Raw genomic sequence first — 21867 nt, forward strand, 5'->3', positions numbered from 1 at the left:
AGAGTTCAGACTTGTCCCTCCATGCTCCATAACTGCAGATTCTTCCTGTGCATTTCTTTTGGGCTCATAACGAGCAAACACAGTGCAGGTACCTGGAGGCAAAAGCAGCGGGTTCCACCACAGATGTCGAACACCTCAGCAGCACGTGGGATTTTTGCTGCTGCAGCAGCCTTCTGCTTGCCCATGTGGCATCATGCAAATGAACAGGACTAGGCACAGTGACGGATTTGAAAGCTTACTGTATAGGTGCCTGAGTCCTCTTCTCTGCAGAGGTGTTGTTGAGGATGTGCAGCTTAAGGTATCTTGAGCGTAGGTCTCTCCAGCCATTACATTGCCTTCAGAAGGTTTCTTTCTTTCTTTCTTTAACAGCAACATGTAGATCAGTGTTCAGAGTTTGTGCTAATTGCTCAGCCGTGGGCAATTAAGTTAGGGCAAAATTTCAGGTCACTTTAAGAAAAGCCAATCCAGTCTGGCCCAGTGTTATGGTGATGTTTGCTGAGATGGATAAGGTGGTCAGAGGATGTAGCTCCTAAGTTGACCTGACTGATTACTGTTGCCAGAGGGGTTTGACCATCTGAATGGGGTCTGGGTGTCAGGTGAGCATGAGAATGTGACAGGAAACGTGGGAATGCAAGGAGTTGAAATGAGTTCAGCACCCCTGCTTTCCCTGACACCTTTTGAGACAGTAGTCTAACACAGTGTCTCCTGAGGTTTTAGCATCTCATCAGGATGCTTGGAGAGGCAGACCTTGCTCCTGGCCACTTGCTTCCCATGTGCTGGCAGCTAACTGACCCCCTTGAGGCAGCTGAGCTCACTAAGCCTCCAGAAAATTAACTGTTTCTAAAAATGTGAGATCTCCAACTGTCTCAGCAGATCAGCTCAGCACTAGAGGCAGTTCCACAGGGCAGCAGGGTGTCTCTTTTAGGAGCAAGCCTCAGACTGACCACTATCCTGTCTAACAACTACCTGTCCTAGTTCCTTCCTCTGGGTTTGGACTGGGGTTTGGTGCTTGACTGATGCCTTTAGACTGCCTCTAAACCTAAAAAAAATAAAACTTACTGACTTACCTGTACCTAGATCTCTCCTGGTGTAGAGGAAGCTCCAATGGAGTATTACAAAAGCTGCTTTGACATTCATGCTATCTTTTTGACAGAATAGTTACTGTACTTTTAAGAAACATCTTAATGTGCACATGGCTGTATAATTTACAAATTGCATATAGCTAGCCCAGAACACTAAATTTTTTATTCAGATGCTGTGACGCATTTTGTACTGCTTTGTTAGAGCATGAAATTTCAGTCTGAGAAATAGTGTTATTATTCCAATTTCTGTTGCTGGAGGTTGGTCATACAGGACTGTCCTCAGCAGAAGAGAACATTGTAGTTCATACTGGCAATTCAGCTTTTATGTAGTAATAATTAAAAGAAAAAAGTTTGTATTTATTTACTGGTCAATTATCCAATTTTTTAAGATTGGCCTTCACAAGAAAATAAAATGAAGAGAAATGCAAAAGGAAAATCTGGTCATTAATGTACTCGTTGCTTCTAGCTTTTACTTCATTTGATTGTAAATTGTTTGCAGTAAAATTGCAAATTAGTAGCTTGGATAAAGCACTGTGAATTCCTTCAATATCAGATTTAAATGAGGAGGAATTGGGCCTCTAACCTTCATGGAATATAACTGTAGCCGGATGCATTCCTAGGGGCTTATTATCCATTCCTCCATATTATATGCTTGAATTCTCAATTTCTTACTGTTTAGTGCACATTGGGTGGATGCTGGAAAATACCTAAGAAGATGTGAAATGGAAACTTAGGCAGTGGGATGCTCTTGCTACAAACACAGATGTCAGAAGATGTGCCACATCCCACAGCAGGCTTCTGAATGGGAGCGGCTCTCAGAAAACCATGTTGCTTTCCAAGAGTAGTGCAAAATTTACATCCTGAGCTTACAGAGAGAGAGACAAGGGTTATACTGAAAGTGAGTCTTCTATGTTTTGTAAGCAGGCAGAGCAGGTTGAAATAACCATCTCTCCAGGAAAGGAAAAATACTGCATGAACTTCAATCAGTTGTCTCCATACTTCTTACCTAGCACAGGGAAAGTGTCCTAAAATGTAGGCAAGGTAAATTTTGGTTTAGTGTGAGATATTACTACTGTCACTTCATTTATTTTATAACTAAGATAATTTCTTCCTGTTTATCACACAGCTAAAAAACCAATTCTTCCATTCATTGCCTGTGAAACAATGTCTTTTGTTTGACCCGTATTGCTTTTACCAAAAGCCAAAGTGATAGGAAGAATAATCGTTATGGACAATATCCTGGATTTTTAGAGAACAGCCATGGAGGGAGGGAGAGAGAGAGAGAGAGAGAGAGAGAGAGAGAGAGAGAGAGAAATCCTTTTATCTGTTTGTCTGTTGGGTGTGTGGTGGTTGTGGCTAGACTGGAGGGAAGAGTCAGTGGCTGGAGCTATATCGGTGTTTGCTTCTGCTACCCAGGTGTATGGGAAGAGGGTGCTTCTGTGATGAAGAAAATTTAAGCTCCAGTTTATGTGCTTATGACTGGATTCAGGTATTAATTAGAGAGCATAATTTGTTTGGAGAGTAAAAGACTGAAGGAACTCTTGTCTTCCTATCAGAACAATTTTATCTGCATTGTGCTGTCTGATAAACCAGATTGCTCACTGGGGGTATTGTGTGGATTTTTTGGATTTTCCAAGAGCAAATCAGAATATGCTGATATTAGACCCAACGTTTTTTTTTCTTCTCTGTTGCACTCCTTATGTCTGTGGGAGACTTCTGCACCCTTTCCTGTCAGGTTTAGCTGCCTTTGTATGCTGTGTGGTGGTTCCTGTTAGCTGTATGGGGCACTAGTCTTGTTGTCAGCGGGGAAGGCTTCTTTACCTCAGGCATTTGAGGTACAATACTAGTCACATGTCCTGCTTTTTGAACTTTGAAGCTCTGTCTAATTCTAACTTATTTTTTCTGATCCAGGGTCCTTTAGCCTGGAAAGGATAAACACTCATCTATTGTCAGCCTCGTTCAAGCTGTAGGGAAGTATAGTAGTTGCTATTCTGTTCTGTTTGTAAAACAACAAGCAAGAGCAAAAGACTTGAATAGAATGAGCAAAAATAAAAACAAAACTGCGAGGCAAATCCTGTTTATCTTTCTCGCTGAGTAAATGCAACTGTACAGTCTGTGAGTATAGTATATACAGAGTTTGGGCTGTGTATCGAGTGGGAATACATTTACAAGGAGAGGAGGTTACCTGCAAAAGTTAAGAGTATTATTAAGGTGAAATGAATTCAGGACATAAAAGATATGGGGGATGGGGGATTTGGGTTTGAGTTTTGTTGGTTTGGCTTCTTGTTGTTGTGTGGGGTTTGTTTGTTTGTTTTTACTGCTTTTTGTTCTGCAAAGATGAGGATGTCTTATCTGTGACTTTGGTGCTTTGGATACTGTGTCTGTCTTAATAGTTTCTTATCCTTTTGAATGAAGTTATGTTGGTTTAACACTATGCAGAAGCCAAGTCTCAGAGAAGTGCTGGATGTCCCTGGCTTTTGTCAATTGGATATATTGTGCCACCAGAACAGTAAAATTTCAGCAGTATGCAGTCACATCCTACGATGGCTCTGGAGCTTCTATTGCTTGTGCTGTCACTGCATATTAAGAATTAGTGAGCAATGTGCACTAGATTGTTTTAGACATGGTTTATATATTATTCCTAACATACCCTGACAGACTGTGCTATCCCAGCTGCGCTGTGTTGGTAGGACCAAAAGGAATATCAGCCGCTGTTGTTAAGTTTGGAATATAGGTTCATTTATAGCCTCAAATTCTTATTTATACAGAGCTTTATAAAACAGGCATCTGTTGGGATGATCAGTTTTTGTCCAGAGGTGAATCTGTCTAGAGGCATATTACCAAAACTAACCTCCAAATACTGCACAGATTTAGAAAACCATGTATCAACCAAGTTTCATAATGAGGAATGTTTTCAAAATTGCCTTTACACACTAAATTTCTTAAGTAGCAAGAAAACATATAATTTTTAAAGAAAATACTAACCTTTGGCAGACAGCATAGGAAAGAATGCTTGATGAGTATTGAATTAGGCAATGCTTGTTGCTCAGTTGTTCGTGAAATTGGTGGTAGACCAGTCTGTGCTTAAGAGGGCATGATCCTATTGCTGTTGGACCATTTGAGTCATTTGTGGACTGCGTGTAGACTAACATTAGAAGCAGACATGCTTCTAACTAACATGGTGAAGCAGACAAAGAAATGAATTTTTCTAAGTGTTCTGTATTTGCTTCTCATCTGGCTTATGTATCTCCTGTATATCTTATATATATAGAGTGGTGTGAAAAAGACTCCAGCTCGCCAACTCAGATCTTGGAATGAAAGAAGAGAAGAGAGCTGGCTATGACAGTTCTAGGCAGAGATGTTTGCGAATGGGGAAGGATGAAGAAGATTAAAAAATGTGGAAAATAGGGACATGAATGGTAAAACATGAAAAGAAAAACATAGGGAACAGGAAAAAGGAGGAAGGGAAACATAAGGAAATTGAAGTGCAAGTGTCAAAGAAAAGAGAAAATACGATAAGCAAATAGAGGAAAACATAAAGCTTATTTAGTTGTCTTTTTTTAAATATGCAAAACTCTCAGTATTTCAAGATGTGCATGTGCATGTATAGAAATTAATATGTAGTTTGAGCCATTCTAAATTTAGGCTGTAATCTTGAATTTTTCAAATCAAATTGGAGACCTCTGGGTTTAGTGGGGCCATATTCCATTCAACTGTAGTAACAGATGGACACCTTAGTGGTATCTCACACAGAGCATTCCTTCATCTTATTGCTCCTCTGCCCTGAGTTGTCCCTATTGTGCCATATGGCCAACAGTGATAAATGGTGAAGTCTCCAGGGCTGATTTGGCTTGAAAATGACTGCCCACAAACAGGTGAATCCAGACAGATCAGTTATCTGGTTTTGAAATCTAAAAATGTGTGTGAGACTGAAGGTTGGACACAAGGAACATCATGTTACTATGTTGTTTTGGGTTAAACTGGGGTATTTGAAGTGTGGCAGTAGAATAGTATAGACAGCATCCAGTGCATGCCTAAAGCATGTGCTAAGTCACAATAGAAACACCAACAGAAAAATGTTTCTATAAAACTTGTTTATTTGGAAAAATGTGTATACTAGCTAATTGAAACATTCACTTCTGTCAACCAAGAATTGACAGGAGGAACACCAAAGCAGACAAATTGTCTGAAGGCACATTTTTGGAGCCCTGTCTAGTCTGCAGCTTTTGAGTTTTTTCCTTTTTCCAAACTATAATGTGAACATTTACAATCAGCAATGAAATGTATCAGGAAACTTAAAAGCAAATGACAGTTGGAAAAGAGAGGGGAATGTAGTACTCAGATCTTCTGTATATCAGGGTAGAGGAAACATGTTTTATATTCTTTGTGCATCTGTAAAGCTGTGATATTTTTAGAAATTCATTTCAAACTGAGGAGCTCGAAATAAAACTCCCATTTAGGAAGAGTTGTACTGCTCAGTTTACCACACTGGTATTTACAGCCATAATCTGAATCCTGTCCCTTAGAAATCATCAGTCTTCTAGAAGGTGTGAGCATCTTCTCACACTGTCAGATTTGAATATTTAATCTAGAGAATGAACTTGAGTTGAAATGCAACTCCTTTGGCAATGGAAACTGCCTTTGAAGTTTTTGAATCTTCTACATTCCATGTTTCCTGTTTTAAATTAAAAGAACAAAGCACTCTCAAACCTACTCTCACTGTAAGCACCCTGCATCTCAGACATGAGGAACCAGACAGAAAGGAGGTCCGGAGGCATTTCATTCATCTTCCCATCAAACAACTGCCCTAGGGAAGAGAAGTTCATGTGAGTCAGAGCTAACAGGTAATTGTATCCTCAATTACAGGGCAGCCTGGCTAACGGCTTCATTAAAAATCTTACTCCTATGCTTTGTTGATGACAATGATGAAATACCCCACAGTAGCCATTGTAGGACATAAAATTATGATGCCTTGGACAGAAAAAGCCCCAAATTCTTGGTCCCTGCCTTTCTCTGAATTTCATATGTAATTTCTGATCCAGCTTACATAGACCTTCCATGTTTTTCCACTGTCCTGTGACCATGATCTCTCCCAGCTTCCAGGCAACAAGACTCATGATCCTACTTAAACTGTGAAGCTTCTTAGGATGTGCTTATTTTGTAGGCATGACTGAAAAACTAAGGAATTGAAGTTGACTTGAAACTTACCTAATTGCACGAGGTCTAGAACATTATTTTCAGTCTTGACTCAGGCTGGGAATCATTTTAGCAACACTGATGCTGAATCTCTTGCTCTGGGGTGAATGATGTCTTGTCATCTTTATGTACTACATTGGAGCACTCCGTGTTGGACTAAAGGTTGTGCTGTCCCTGTGCAGAAAGTGGCAAAATGTACAGTGTAGGTTCCAGCAACAGAGAGATGCAGAAGAAAGACAAAAAGCTCAGTTTATCTTTCACCAAAACTATTGCTACCACATAAGGTCAGACAAGATCAGTTTGTCAGTAGGGATTAGATAGTTGAAGTTGGATCTAAGTGAGGCAGATGTGAGGACAAAAGAGAGCTGGAAGATGCCTTTGGCCAAGTCTCAGTTGTCTTGTATAGTCTGTAATTTAGGACTACTGCTGGATTGGCAACTGCTGTGATTAATGATTTCTTTCATCTCTCGTTCTTGGGGAGATTTTGTCCTAGCTAAGTAATGCTTTTATAGGACTCTTATATCCCAGCTGGGCTAGAGCAATGCAGTATACATGGGCATAGAGCCATTGGTTCTTAGGCGACTGCAGTCACACAGAGTGCTGCAGCATTTCCCCTCAGCAGCTCGTACTCGTGGTAGCACAATGCACCATTTCTTTTCTCTGAAGTACTGCTGCAGCTGCTGGGCCAGTTGGCAGTCTGAACAGGGAACAAGAGCCTGTACTGGCTGCTGACTTTTTGGTGACACCTAGTTTGTCAGACCCTCTCTCAGAAGGGATCTGGAACAGCTTTTATGTTAAAACATCTGTTGTATTTATAAACCTGCACTGATGCTTGAAGAGGTGTTTGAAAAATCGTATATGCCATTTTTAGATGAGGTTTGAAAAACTTGGTGTCTATCGTATAGATCATATACTTCACATATAATCATAAACATCATATATCATCATAAAATGCTAAATATCATTACACAGCATGTATATCTTTGCACAATGTGAGGGATCAAGGTTATAGATAAAATGGCAGAAGATGGAAAGAAAATAGTATTCCCACTTTTATTAAAGATTTATTTGTTGGTATGGCTTGGATATTGTCTTGTAAGTAATGAACTGTTGTTTGTCAGTTACACAAGTAATTACTGGCAAGTTTTTCTTTTTTATTTTATTATAATTTGGTTCTTCTGCCCAGTTACAGTGTTTCATGGTTTCTTTTTCTGAATGATCCAAGTGCTGACTTACTGGTAGAGAACTTTGGCCAGACTGATTGTGAAAGATTTGTATTTCTTTTTAACAGGATTCCATAAGCTGATCAGAAGAACCTGTCCATAAGCATGCTGAAAGAGTTGAGGGCATCTGAACATTTTTCCTCTGGCAAAAACTCCAAAGTGGTATCAGGCAGATTTTACTTGGATGGATGCTGGTTGCTGATTATGAATGAGGAGCCAGGGGTGCTGTGGGAGAGGATTTGCTGATGGTTATACCCACACCAGCAATTAGTGCTGTACAGCAGCAGCAGAACTGTCCTGAAGACTTAATGTCCACATGAATGTATTTTTGAGGTGTTGGACTATGTATTTTTGAGCACGTTGGTCTCACGTGCTCCTCTAGTGGCTTGAATGCCTGGGGTGTGCTCCTGGAGAGCTGCTCCAGATTTAGTTACACCCTGCAGGAATCCAGTTTGTGGGCTCCAAGGCACCAGTGTGTTCTATTGGGAAAGCTGCTGATCTGAACTACAAATTGATGTAGACACAGCTGTTAAATGTCTAATCCTATCTCTCAACTAAGTAAATTGAGACCACAGAAACAGGCTTTTGGAGAAAGTGGCAAACTAATTCTGACTTACTGTTAGCTAAAATCAAGGTCCACTAAGAATTAATATCTAGTAAAAAAAATGTTAATACTGTTGACTTGGTTTCAGATACAAGAGAAAATAAGAAAGCTCTTTCTGGGGCTAAAACTAAAAGAAAAAGGGAAATTGGCATGAAAACCAGAGGGTAGAGACACCAGAAACATTAGTGCTATTATCTCTATAGGATAGCTGCAGGTATTTTGGCATATCCTATGATGACTAAGCCACTGGATTCAAGAAGTGCCTGTGTATTGAGAACATAAAGTTGTTATAGTCTTATACTAGTATTCTTAAATGCTTTTGTTAAAAAAACCCCAAAACACTCCACCCACCTTAAAATCAACATTTATTACACAGAATGAAGATGCTTCCTAAAGTCTCAGTCGGAGCACATGCTGCCAAACTTAAGACCTCATTCTAAGTGAACTGGGTTATGGTGAGTACATCAGCAAAAGGGGGGTAATAAGGAGACTGTAACGAAAAGGTGCTCAAAGAGTTTCTTACACGTGGCATGTTTACTACAGGCCTATCTTTCAAATACTGTCACTTAAATGAAGAAATTTCTGCTTACTGAGCCATATTGTTCAGATAGCTCATAAGCAACTCTTACAAACCTAAACAGACTTCACAAAATTAAAAGTCTAAAGTGCTAACAGAATTAACTTTGTGAAGTTGTTTTATTGAATGGAAAAACCTTTTTTTAAAAGTATTTTAAGTACTGTGTTGGTTTTTGTATTTAATGTGACAGTCAATCATATCTTGACTTTGCAGCCAATAATTTTTTTGAACATAAATCTGTGATGAATGAAGCTGAAAATACAGTTTGCTTAACAAGTTCAAGTTATTCTGTGTTAATTTGAACATAAGATAGTGTTGGAACTACTTCTCAATTCTGGTTAAGCACATTTTCCTCCTGGTCATATTGGAGCGTACTTGAACTGATTGTACACCTTGAACTGATTTGGATTTGTTAGTTTTCCTCTTCTGTCATTTCACTCTTCCGCCCCGATTTGTATTCTGCCCTCCAGCACATTACTCATAAATCTCTCATTCTCCCGCACCATCAGGCCAGTGCCTTTGCTCTTTGAAAACACGTTGTTGCAATTTCTACAAATCATGGAAGAAAATTACATAATCTTAAAAGCTATTGCTCTGTTCCCTGCATTAAATATTCATATTTTTATCCTTCTTCTTCCATCCCCTCTCACAAGTACTTCAGCCCAGACTGACGCACCTTCTCTTATCAGGGGGGCTCAGTCTTGGCCTGCATTCTCAGCAGAACAAAACAACGTCCTGGCAATCTTTCACTGTCATTTTAGGAAAGGATTAGCTCTTTAATTGTTTTTACCTAAATACTGAGACAATCATAGCTTTTATATAGTCAGTGCTTGCTGCAAGGTTTTTCTCCTTAAGCACTAACTCAGTGAACAGATTTTTACAATTTGGAGCCGCTCAGTCAGTTCGGATGGCTTTTTAATCTCCAGAGGCCAGATGGAAGCATGATCCTTCAACATTGCTTGTTTTGCATAATGTAGGGATTGGAACTACATTTCAATAGCACATAGTCATAGATGTGTAAGTATACAAATATTTTTCTTTTCCATCTATGTATTTTCTAATGTTTTGGTCTGGTTTTCTTTAATGACAGCTTTCCACAGGGAAAAGCTGTCACAAACAAGCAAATGCTGTGCTCTGACAGAAAAGCTTACACAGAAGAAAACAATGATTTTGGTCAAGGAGATTTGAGAGAGAAACTGACACTCAAGTGCTAAGTTTCTGAGACAGATGATGACTTACCTTGGTTTCAGGGCACTGATAAAACTGCTGTTGGACTGATGTGGAATGATGTTTTTTTGTTTTTTTTTTTTCTCTCGTCAGAAGCTTTATTTCAAGCTCTCCAACAATCCTAACTTTGATTTTAGTTGTATTTATGCATTTATTCTTTGCTGTCAAATGTAATCAACTGATTGAAATCCATAAATAATAAACATCAAGTTTCAATTTAAGATGCAGTAACAAGATGCTGTTGGAAGAAGTTTTACGTACTTGAGCAGCTTTTTATAGCTAACTCCCTCCAGAGTAAAGTCCTGACACATTCTTAGTGATAGGGAGCTAATGTCTTTCCTGCACGTTTGTGGAAACCCACGTGACAAATCCTATATGGCAACTGAAGGAGAGGACACTTGCACACCTGTCTGTGGAAGGGTTATATAAAAAGTCCTGCGACATATTTTAGCATCTATCAGTAAGCTGAGCAACTTGACCTGCTTTACCCTTTATAGGATAAATGATATTAAATTAACTACAAAATAATAAAAAAAAAGACATACTAACATGAAAAAACACATTTTATTGCACTTAAGTTATAAGAAAATAAAATTTCTAAGTGAATCAAACCATAGACACAATCCCTTTAAAGGTTGTTTTCCTCCATCATGTCAGGTTGTTACATAACTAAAATTAACCAACTGGAATCTGATTGTTTTAAATCAGACTATAAATAAAACAAAAACAAAAACAAAAAAGGAGGAAAAAAGATCGCCTAGGATACAGTGTTAAACCACTTTCACAGTTCAGCTTGAGTTGTGGCTCTTGGAGAATGAGGCAAACCATTTGACTCTCGTTTCTCATTTTGTTTGCATGTGACATCTTTACAAAAACGTAAGTTTTTGCTCTGTCAGTTCCTCCCAGCAATAACTGTAACAGTTGTTTTTTTCTCAAATACTGTAAAACACTAAGACTGACCAGCAACTTTATTTTAATTTTTGTATTTTATAATATTTTTAAAAAATTTTGTCAGTTTTTTTAATGTATGTTCATTCCATTCACCACAGCCCTCACAAAGAAAAATTTCCCCACAGAACAGGCTGCAATAGCTTTGTTCCAAGGAATGTGTTTTAATTTTTGCCCAGAAAAAAGAAAATAAGCTTTGCACACACACTCAATTCTTTATTTGCAGGCAAACTTCACTCTTAATTGTCTGAAACTCTTCCACTCTCAGCCTCTTAGAGGCACAGTTGGCTCAAGTTTCAGTGGCAAAAAGTCTTTTTCTGTAACCAAACTAGAGCAAATTTGGAATTCAGTCTGGGACTAAAACGTCACAGCAGAAAAAAAAATAAAAAAAAATAATTTGCTTTTCTTTCTTTCATTTAGCAGCATAAATAAGTTTGGCCACTGGGAATACAGTACAGGGGTGGGACAACAATCCCGTAATTGAAGACCTACTTCTAGCACCAGCATTGCGAATTAAATCCATCAGAGGACTCTCAAAACCCAGGACAACTTGCCACCTCAGAGCAACTTATGCGTTGAAGAGTGTAGATGGAAGCAACAGTAAATAGATTAAACAGAGGCTAATACTGTGATTGACATTGGCAATGGTTGGCAAAAAAAAAGAGGAATAAAAGAAAAAAAAGAAAAAGCTCTGATAAAACTGTACAAAACAATTCACAGTAATATTTTAGCTTTTCCACACCAGGAATGGACTCTTTGTTTTTGTTTTTGTTTGTCTTTTTCGTTGCAGATGCTCTCTAGTTTTTGAAAGTCAACCAGTGACTGCTCACAGAGGTTGGAAGGGACCTTGGAGGTCCAGTTCAACCCCCTGCTCAGAGCGGGGCTAAGGGACAGCGCGTTGCTCGGAGGGGCTGCCGGGACCCAGGGTGGCCCAGGGGTGCACGAGCAGGCTCGCCCGTGCAGCTTATTTCAAGATCTTTGTGGTAAAATAACTTGTTAACAAGAACTGTAACATTTTTCTTTTTCACTCCAAATTGCTCAAGCAGTTGGAGGAAAGTAAAGAAATTAATTGCACCTGGTTTAATTTCAAAAGTTGGATTTTTGCAAAGCTGCCCCGGTCAAAAGTGTAGCCTTTTTATGTGACGAGACAGCAAAAGCCTCTCTTGTCAGTTATAGTTTGTCATCTTTGTCTTCTCCTTCGTAGTCTGTAGGTCTTTAGGATCTGTTGCCCCAAGGCAACATCCTGCACCACCAAGGACAAGGGATTTTTTCCTTTTTCTTTTTTTTCTTTTTTCTTTTTTTTTTTCAGGGGGGAGGGAAAGGAGAACATCGTCTACACGTTTGGACAAATTCATCTTTCTGCCCTTCACTTCATATCGACGTCAAAGTCCAACACCAGCAGCTTTGTTTCTTCAGTCCCATTGCGGCTCCCAACTGCACACACCAGCTTTGTGTTAGAAGCTCTGATTCGCCACACGACGCCTCCACTTCCCCCGCTCTCCAATGTGACTAGATTTCGGATAAATTCACCCGTTTTCAAGTCCCAAAGTTTTACAGTTCCATCATCTGAGCTGGTAATTACAAAGTTCTTGTTGAACTGTAAACAGGTCACAGCACTCTGATGCTTGTTGGGACCTGTAATAGTGAACAAAAACATTTTTATTTGTAATTGATTAGAAAGCAATGGCAGGCAGCACTGCATCTAGAATAAATATCTAGCTATTTGCATATAGTTCTTTTACAACTATTATAGAACTATCTATTATAACTCCTGATTTTGTACATTAAAAGGTACAGAAGCCTTTCCATACTTTCAAAAAGTGAAGGCAGGTATAGAAAACTTCCCCAGTATTTCCTTCTTTGTTTCAGTGACCTCACTGTGTTGTATACAAACAGTAGGGCAAATGTGCTCTTGGACATTGATGAATATGAACTTAGCCATCTTGAATGAGGTGACTGCTGTAAGAGTTCGTCTCCAAGTCCCTTTGAAGTGTTGTTATGAGATTACTCCAACAGTAAATATTGACAGTTATATACTGACACATAAATAGATACTGTTAAAACAGCAGAGTTTGTTTTATAGGGAAATTTAATTTTCTGCTCCAGCCAGTGATGCTGCATATGATATATGGGAATGATATAAGACCTTTTTTGTGGGGAGAAACAAAACCATGAGTTTGTGTGCATGATGTTTAAGTGGCAAATGTCAAAATGGAAACAAGAATCTTTCTTCTTACTGAAATAAAGAAAACATCTTCTACTTGCATCTCTTGATTTATTGCAACAGACAGTGTAGTTTGCCTCCCGATCCAATTAATCAGTAGGCTTTGAAAAATCCAACTGACCCCTAAATAAATACATTGACTGACTATTTTGAGATGTAATTTCCTACATATTTCTGTGGCTTATTAGGCTAATATACCCATAGCAAATTGCTATCAGTCCAGACCATCTGCCTTTCATAATAGGCAAGTGATTTGAATAGATTAGATCAAATACATTTTGTTCTTCTAGTTCAGAAAAGGATCATACAACTGTCATCAGAAAAGTATTTCAGTTTTAAGTGGTCAGTGCTTGTTTCTTTGCATGTAATTATATTTAAGGTTTTTTTATTAGAATCTGCAGCACAGATTACTGCAGGCTGCTTGATTTACATGAGGGTAGTTTAAGCTTACCTTGCAATGTCTGTAAACATTGTCCTGTTTTAATGTCCCAGATTTTGACCGTAGAATCGGCATTCCCAGACACAAGTATATTGTCCTTGAGTTCCATTCCACTTGTGAGTGACTGGTGGCCTGTTAGAGTGTGAATGCAGTTGCCTGTCTCCACATCCCAAACTCGGATGGAAGTGTCAAGAGATCCACTCACCACATGGATACCATCAAACTACAAGAAAGGTAAATCTATTACAAACAATTATATTAGGATCTTAAGAAGAAGGCTATTAAGCATTTCATTCACTAAATGCAAGGTGAGATACGGTATACATTCGGAAACTGCATTACAAAGTAAGAATTCAGTCCAAGTAGAGATGGCCACATTTGATACCAGAGGAGGGGACTCATGGTTAGACATATGGGCTATCAAGTATGTGGTTCAAAACGAGACTCTGAACCACTGGTCTTTTAGTAATAGAACTCCTTTAAACACAGCAGAATCCTGACTCCGCTGCAGTGTGCAACAGTAAGAGAACCCAGCTTTCCTAATACAGACATTAACAAGCAACCCTGCTTTTTACAAGTCAGAGGGAGTTTAAGCTGGAGAAGGGCAACAACATTAGTCCAGAATCATCCACACAGAAGTCAAAACATAGAAAAATGGAAGGTATGTAATGGAAAAATGTGGGGTTTAGCCATTGTATAATCCTAATTGTGTACAGTAAGGAACTTTTAACTCTCTAGTCATTGTAGGGAAAGGCATACAGGCTAAGATATGAAACACTTTTGACCAAGAGGACCGAACATGTAGAGAATAGAAAGGTAGAAAGGAACCTGAATTATAGTGACAATGACATAAGAGTCCAGAATTCTCAAAATAGGAAAAAAGCAGTGGAATAAAACCGGTGGGCTTCAAGGAGGAATACTTTAAAAAAAAGAGACTTCCTTCCCATGAGGTTTTTATATATCTATTCTCTGAGGGGAAGAAGAGTTCAGGATAGTTGGCACTTTCTTAAAGACACAAACTATCCTTGTGTGAAGTAAAGATAGGAAGTGTAGTAAATTACCAAGACCCACTTGGCTAAAGCACAAGGAATTGTACAAAAAGTAGAAACTAGATCAGTAGATCTGTATAAAAGAGCCCACTGGGACAAAACCAGAAAGGCAGGGCACAAACCAAGATAAAACTAGCAAGACCCATTATACTATTCTGTAAAAAAAAAAAAAAAAAATCCAACCAAAAACAAAGCCAAAAAACCACACCAAGAGGAAGGCCAAAAAACAAACATACAAAAAAAAAAAAAAGCTCATTTATCCACAGCAGGAAGGAAACACCAAGTGAGGCCAGCTATTTAACTTTCTTTGCTTCAGTCCTCAGCCATCTGAGTGTAGGCTTACAGCACTAACACCACTAACAACTGAGCACAAGCTTTTGCTAGAACGGGGGGGAAAAAAATCACATAAGGCAAGTTGTTTTAAGACAATCTCAGAGACATCTGCTGCTATCTTTGAGAATCCATGGAAGACAGACAAGCTTCAGATGGCAAATACAACTCCTTTCTTTACTGAAGGAGATGATGATGGGAGATGGGGAATTATGGATCAATCAGCCTAACTTCAATTTCCAGAAGGAACTTGTAAGCCCTTAGTAATGCAGTAAGTAGCAGCAAACACAGATTTGTGGGAAAATGATCTTAACCAATATGTTTTTTTTCTTTGACAGAATAAAAAGCCATGGGAAACAGCAAATGTCTTGGTTGTATTTTCACAAAGAGGGAGGCAAATTTGAGGCCGGGATACTATGCCATTCAGAACTTTGTTCACAGTACTACTGGAGATATCAGAAAAGAGTTCCAGAGAGGTCTGGCATTTACTATTTTCATCAGGATTTGGGTGACATTTGAAACAGCAGAACTGACTCAAAGCAAAGAGTGTAGAAGTCAAGTAAAAACTGTGAAGATCTGAGTTTGGTGGGGAATGAATGAAGGTACAGCTGTAACCTGGGAGAAGGAAGGTTGGGCATGAGTCTTTGTTATGTTTAAGGCAATATGACGCTACTTGTCCATGTGGACTCACTGGTACCTGATAATCGCAAAGAACGAATCCAGTTAAGGGAACTCGACTATCTGAAGCTGCTTCCTTTTATAAAACCTGTAGAAAACTAATATGGTAGATCTTTGCAGCCAAACATGGCTGAGCATGGCACCTAGGTTCAAAAGAACATAGAGAGCAACTGGCACATACAGACTGCTTATCTGCTGTATGCACTGCATTTCTGGTGAAAATATACTAAAAAAGACCCTCTGGTATTTGAATGTAACGTATATAAAATAACTTTTCACTTCCAGTAAGCACTGATAAGACTTTGACTGGACTCTGTTTTGGGCTCCCTGTTTTCAAAAGAGGATGTGAACTAATTTGAGTTTAGATAAAAAGATGAGGAGTGCCAAGTAGCCTAGCAGACTTGGGTGGAAATGCTACAGAATGTTTTTCTTTCCTAAAAAGAACTAAACCAGATTGATGTAACAAATTTTGAATTCATTTCCCCTTTCCCACAAACTAATTGCATTCCATGTACAGAAGGTATTCAGAAAGAGAGCTTTAAGGCTGGGCATCAAGACAAACTGATGTTGTTACAGTGAAACAATGGTTCTGATCAGTGGTTTGGATCAACTGCTACCCATGAACCCTCAGAATCTTAATGTAATCTCAGTGGATTACTTTAAAGGCAGATAGAAAGAGAAAGAAAAGTCAACACCTTCAGTAGTCTTCAACTGCCGCATAAGGATCTCTGGAAAATATTACGTCTACAAATGGGGAAATATCGAGGTATAGAACCTGCCATGGAGCAGGGATAGGGAGGACTGGCTTATTCCACCTGATTATTTTATTTATGGGAGTTCTACCATTTGGGGTGATTTCAGGCCAAAGGGCAGGAGCAACCAGGCAATTTTAAAGAATCTTTCTGTTCAAAGCTGCAAGCACCTGTAACCTCCAGCCTGCCTTCCCTCACCCCCCTCCCATTAGTTTCAGAACATATCGGTGTGTAACACAACCCAATTATTTGATCCATTATTACTACAGTATCAGAGCAAGACATGAATATTCATAAGCCAAAACAAGAGTCACTGGTGAAGATAAGGCAGAATAACATCTACTGTTCCCAAACTGCCCTATATGAAATAGAATCTTCAGAATATTTTTGAGAGATAGGTAGGTAGCACAGCATTTTTAACTTGCTTGCTGTTTGTCTAGAGAATACTCCTCATCATATCAATGTAAGAGAATGGCTGGAGATTTTGATAAATTTTGCTACATATTTTTGAGAAAGGAAACCAATTAGGTACTTTGTTCGTATTTAATATATTATGGTGAGATACATGTTATGAAATACACACTTTATGAAAAATGTCTCTAGCACTGAGCTTCATTTTCTGAGCCACAAACCAGAGCAGTTACATGCTGAATGCCATTTCCCAATTTTGAACTGTCTTTGTTAATTTCTTTTTCAAGTCCTGCCAGATTGTGGTGAGAACAGGCACAAGCATGAAATTAATTTCTTTCGCCTCTCAATGCCTGGAAGTGATGCTTTGACTCTATGAATGAATAAGATTTTTTTTTTTGGTTAGTAAAGGTAAGAAGACCTGAGACATGAGGTCTGTGTGTATCTTTGCCAGCTTTGTGGGTAACTGGTAGGCAATAGAGAGATGCCACAAAGTAGCACCATAATAACCTGCACCTACATTAAGGTGTTTCTGTTGAAAAAGCCTCACAGCTGTACATCTGCCTCTACTCAGAAAAGAGGAAGTAGAAGGCTGGAGTATTACATAGGATCATTAAAATCTTAGGTTTAGCCTTACTGTGAATTATAGTTTGGAACTGGAAGATGGGACTAGAAAATCAGGATAAACAGATGACTCAGAACATTAATACAATGCTTTTTTTTTGGCACATTGTCAATAACTATATCCTTTATTTATTTAAGGCAGTAAGTTTAGAATTTCTTGGGTAAAGCAAAAACATAGCTCCATAATACATGCAAGATTTAAAAAAAATCCCAACCAAACAACCCATCTACCCACAAAACAACATAACTCGGTGATATAAAGATTTGGGCTTTATTGTACTGGATCCTTTAAAAAAAATTCTACTCTAAAACATCTCAATTTCTAAATTCAGATAGTGTAACAAAATGAAAGAGGGGCTTATCACAGATGCCTCTATATTCCTGTGGTCTGTATAATTCTGGAGGAGGTACCCACAATTTAATAAACAAGGTGAAATAAACTGACTTTAAATGTTACTTAAGGAAACTAAGGCAGCAGATGAAAATCACATACCTGTAACGAGTAGACTCTGTTAGTATGCCCTTGCAGTGTGTGCAGACAGGTCTCTGTCTCTGGATCCCACACTTTGACCATAAAATCATATGCACCACTTACAACCCTTCTGCCATCATATTGAACGCACCGAACTGCAGCTACGTGGCCCATCAGAACGTGTAAACACTGGCCCGTCTCTATGTCCCAAACTCTCAGCGTAGCATCTCGAGACCCACTGACCACTCTGGAGGAACAAGAAAAACCCCTCCTGTACTTAGCATTGGACGTAAAAGTATTAAAACAACTAAACTTGGGTATACAGCAGTTATGAGTTGTAATTTGGGACATCAGATGGCATTAGTCCACCAGCCACTGAAGATCAGGCTTGGCGTGACATTTTATTAGGGTCTCAAATGACTGGAGTGTTCTTCTTCCTTGCTCTACTTACCTCCTCAGGATATATCTTTTTGATATAATTAGCAATCAGTATTTAAAAAGGCACTTCATTCCTGAACAGCAAAATGATGCTATAATTCTGTGGACTGTTGTATCTACCTATGAAAGCTTATGAACATGCTGAACTCCAGCCAGTACTATGAGCCTTCTGTTTTAATGACTGACTTAACTAATTGTAACAATTAAATAAAGATCTTTAGAAGTTTTACTTTTAATAGAGTAACAGTTATTCTGCTTGACTTTTTTTTTTTTTCAATTTATACTATTAAAAGCTTTTTTAGGCAGGAACAGAAATGAGAAGGAATAAATATTAATAGAATTCATAATGGAAAAACCTCATTGTTCTTCAAAAAAGAAATGCAACCAACAAGCTCTGTCAACAGCTCCATACCACAGTCAAGTAACAGAGCTTTGCAAATGTTTGTTGAATCAAGATGTGGTTTACTATTAAAAAATTCTGTTATAATCAGTTAAAATTCAAATAAAATACTGCAGTGACAATACTTAGAAAGTCATTTGTTTAAAATGAGTAAAAGTTTGTAGCACTGACAAAAGGAGAAATTACTCAGTGTGGGAGACTGGATCACAGTTTAACAAAGAATTAGCTTTGAAATAACGCAAAATGTGACTTTTTGAAGTACATGACTCAATTTTCAGTTCTTCATTTAGTATTCTTATGCTTTTGCTTCTATGAATCATCTCCTCCCTTATGTTGATTTATGTTTCGCCTGGTTTGTGTTTCACTTCATGTTGGATGAGGTACCCAAGTTTAACAAGCCTTTACTGTGCATACAAGTGTGTAAGTTACAGGCGAAGCCGTGGCTGTACCTCTGGACAAATCCGTACCTTTTCTCATGGAGATGCATGCAACGCACGGTGGAGGTGTGTCCGTACAAGGTGTGTATGCATTCTCCAGTCTCAGCGTTCCAAACCTTCAACGTTCTGTCTGTAGATCCACTGATGATGATATTGTCCCTCATTTGTGATGACCAGACTCCACCTGTGTGCCCAACCAGTGTTCTCAAACACTGAAAAGAAACATTTTCCTTAGTTTACCTTTTTGACAGAGTTGAATGGGAACTTTAAGAAAAAGCAATCTTGGAAGTAACAGTTGGCTCTCATAGTAAGAGCCAGAATACCCCTGGAGACTGCTTTCTGATTGAAAAAAAAAAAAATAAAATTTCACTTTTACAAAATATTCATTTAATTTGTCTCTCAATTGTTGGTACTTCAACTATAAGGAATTTTCCCTGTAATCTTCCCCTTGACAAACTAAACCATATTTCCAAATTTCTCAATACAAGGACATGTTTTGCAGCCTTGAGTTGTTTTCCTGGCATTTTTCTGAGTCACTGCAGGATTTCCAATAGCTTTTCGAAGTGTGTTAGAAGGGGAGAGAGCATTCACTTGGTAGTTTTACCACCAATCTATAAACCATATACTTTTGTTGTATTTTTCTGTTTGTTTATCCAAGAGACATCCCACTCTGTAAGCCTTAGCTACAGCATCAATCCTGCAAAAAAATTCATGTTTCAAACCTTTTTCAGACTTTACTGTTGCCCAGGAGAGGATCCCACACTACATAAGCACAGCCTACCTTCTTTGATCCCAAATGTATGACATGATTTCTCACCATGTACAGACTGTTTGCTCACACCTACTTCTGTAAAACCCCCGTCCTCCCAGAACAATGACTTGTCTCTGTCTCTCAGCCTGTTTGCCTTACAAATAATGACTACATACACTTTCTCACCAGGCAGCAATAAATGGTAATTAGCACAGACGAGGAAAGATCCATGCAAGACTCCTCTAGAAAGATACTTCATGAAGATTCTGCATTTACTTTAACAACATGATCTCTATAATTACCCACTTTCTAACCCATTTAAATATGTTCCATGTTGATTTTTGCATTATTCTATTTTCTTCAGTTTTGTCGTGGGGATAGAGTCTTGCAGTGCACACAGCCATCTACTTCTGCACTATTATTTTTATCAGTCAAACCCGTAACTGCACAAGAAAAGAGGTCAAGGCAGTTTGAGGATATCTTTTTCTGTAATCTAATGCTAAGTGGCATTAATTGCCATGGCCTTCCTTTAACTGTTAGTTGACTCCTCTTGATGTAGTCCAATATTTTTTATCTGAGATAATGTATCCTAAATACCCAGTCTTTCAGTTTACTCCATGTAAACATTTACACATTTTAGCTTTCTAACTGTCCTGTCCTGGATCTTCTTGTCCTCATACCTTTTGAAAAAGTGCTAATTTTACCCCACAGGTTACTTTAGGAAAAAAAAAAATCATCAAACATAGATTATCTGGTTCAACTGTAATAAGAAAAGTAGTTGTTTAACATCCTTGTGAGTTTCTGCTGAAATATTCTATTATCACTGAATGCTGTATTTGCATCACATGAATTTTCTCCCAAAGTAAGTTTTTTCCTGCATCAATGACAGTATACTAATTCCTGTTGTTAATATCCTGTTCTTTCTTTCTGTTAATATCCTCAAGCATCCTTGTAAATGCCTTGCTTTTTTGCTGCACATAGATTTCCTGTTCTTTAACAATTTTTAAACAGTCTTCTGCAATTCCTGGCTCGTTGCTTAATTCACTGCTATCAGATCCATCTTTTTCAGTTCATAGCTGTTAGTCACTTTTGCAGTTCTTTTTTTCTTATTTCAACCAATGTGCTCATATTTTAAGAAATCATCCTGCTAAAGCAGTAAGAACACAGAATCCTTATTTTGGGCCTTACATCTGTCAAGGGAATTATTTAGTCATGTTCATTTGCACAAACCAACCTTTAGGGTTTTTTTATTTTATTAATTCTTCAGCATCAGTAAGCAGGAGGGCTGCTACAGCATGTTTCCATTTTTCATACACAATTCCTGGCTCTCTTAAAGGTTTAAAGTAAATAGTCACACTAGGTTTTGTAATTACTTTCAAAAAATTACTGAACAATAATTGTTAAGTCATGCTACTGTGCTCAGTTTTATATATTTAAAGGAACATTTTGCTTTTGGGAGTATGATATGTACAAAGAAAGTATTTTTCATTGTGTTTAAGTTGCCCTTTTCAATTAAAAAAAATGTAAATTTCTTTATGAGATCCTTCATTAGACAGTTTGTTGTAGAGAAGCCAACAGCAGCAGGGTGAGGCTGCCTTTGGCTCTTAATTTTATTCTTACCCACAGTAGTATTAACAATCCCTTCAAGGATCTTCTGGGCGTGCAATGACAAATGTTTAATACACTCAGCTTCAACATTATGAAGTGGATACCTTTTACATTTAAACATGTTATTCTCAATAGTTGCCCTGTTGTTACCTGTACCATTAAAAGGAGGCTAAGTACACACAATACCAGTCTAGAAGGAAAACATTCTGTTTTTCCAAGGCCTTTTCTACATCCTTGGAGCATGGTCAGTCAGTCACCTCAAAACAAAAAACCCGTGGGCTGAGCAGCCATGATGTTCTAATGTGAGTGAAATGTTCAGTACTGTCTTTTTGATTGCACATACTGGTTTGCTTCTCTAAGCCAAAATTAAATTATTGAAGCTTATTAAATTCCTGACTGA

The 21867-nt window shown here is 38.3% G+C and overlaps 1 protein-coding gene across 3 annotated transcripts in view; it reads right to left on the bottom strand.

Annotated features, from left to right (window-relative positions):
- Nucleotides 1-10454: 10454 nt before the first annotated feature.
- The window catches only part of FBXW7 (F-box and WD repeat domain containing 7), a 179241-nt gene continuing 167828 nt past the window's right edge, over nt 10455-21867 (bottom strand). For all 3 annotated transcript variants that reach the window (XM_064652236.1, XM_064652239.1, XM_064652237.1), the window contains 4 exons: nt 19139-19320; nt 17855-18080; nt 13533-13743; nt 10455-12492 (listed from right to left, as the gene is read on the bottom strand). In XM_064652236.1, coding sequence (XP_064508306.1) covers nt 12224-12492; nt 13533-13743; nt 17855-18080; nt 19139-19320 — 888 coding nt within the window. In that variant the 3' untranslated portion in view covers nt 10455-12223. The remainder of the gene's footprint in view (nt 12493-13532; nt 13744-17854; nt 18081-19138; nt 19321-21867) is intronic.

Source organism: Pseudopipra pipra, chromosome 4 (genome assembly GCF_036250125.1).
Source record: "Pseudopipra pipra isolate bDixPip1 chromosome 4, bDixPip1.hap1, whole genome shotgun sequence".
NCBI classification, from domain to species: Eukaryota; Metazoa; Chordata; class Aves; order Passeriformes; family Pipridae; genus Pseudopipra; species Pseudopipra pipra.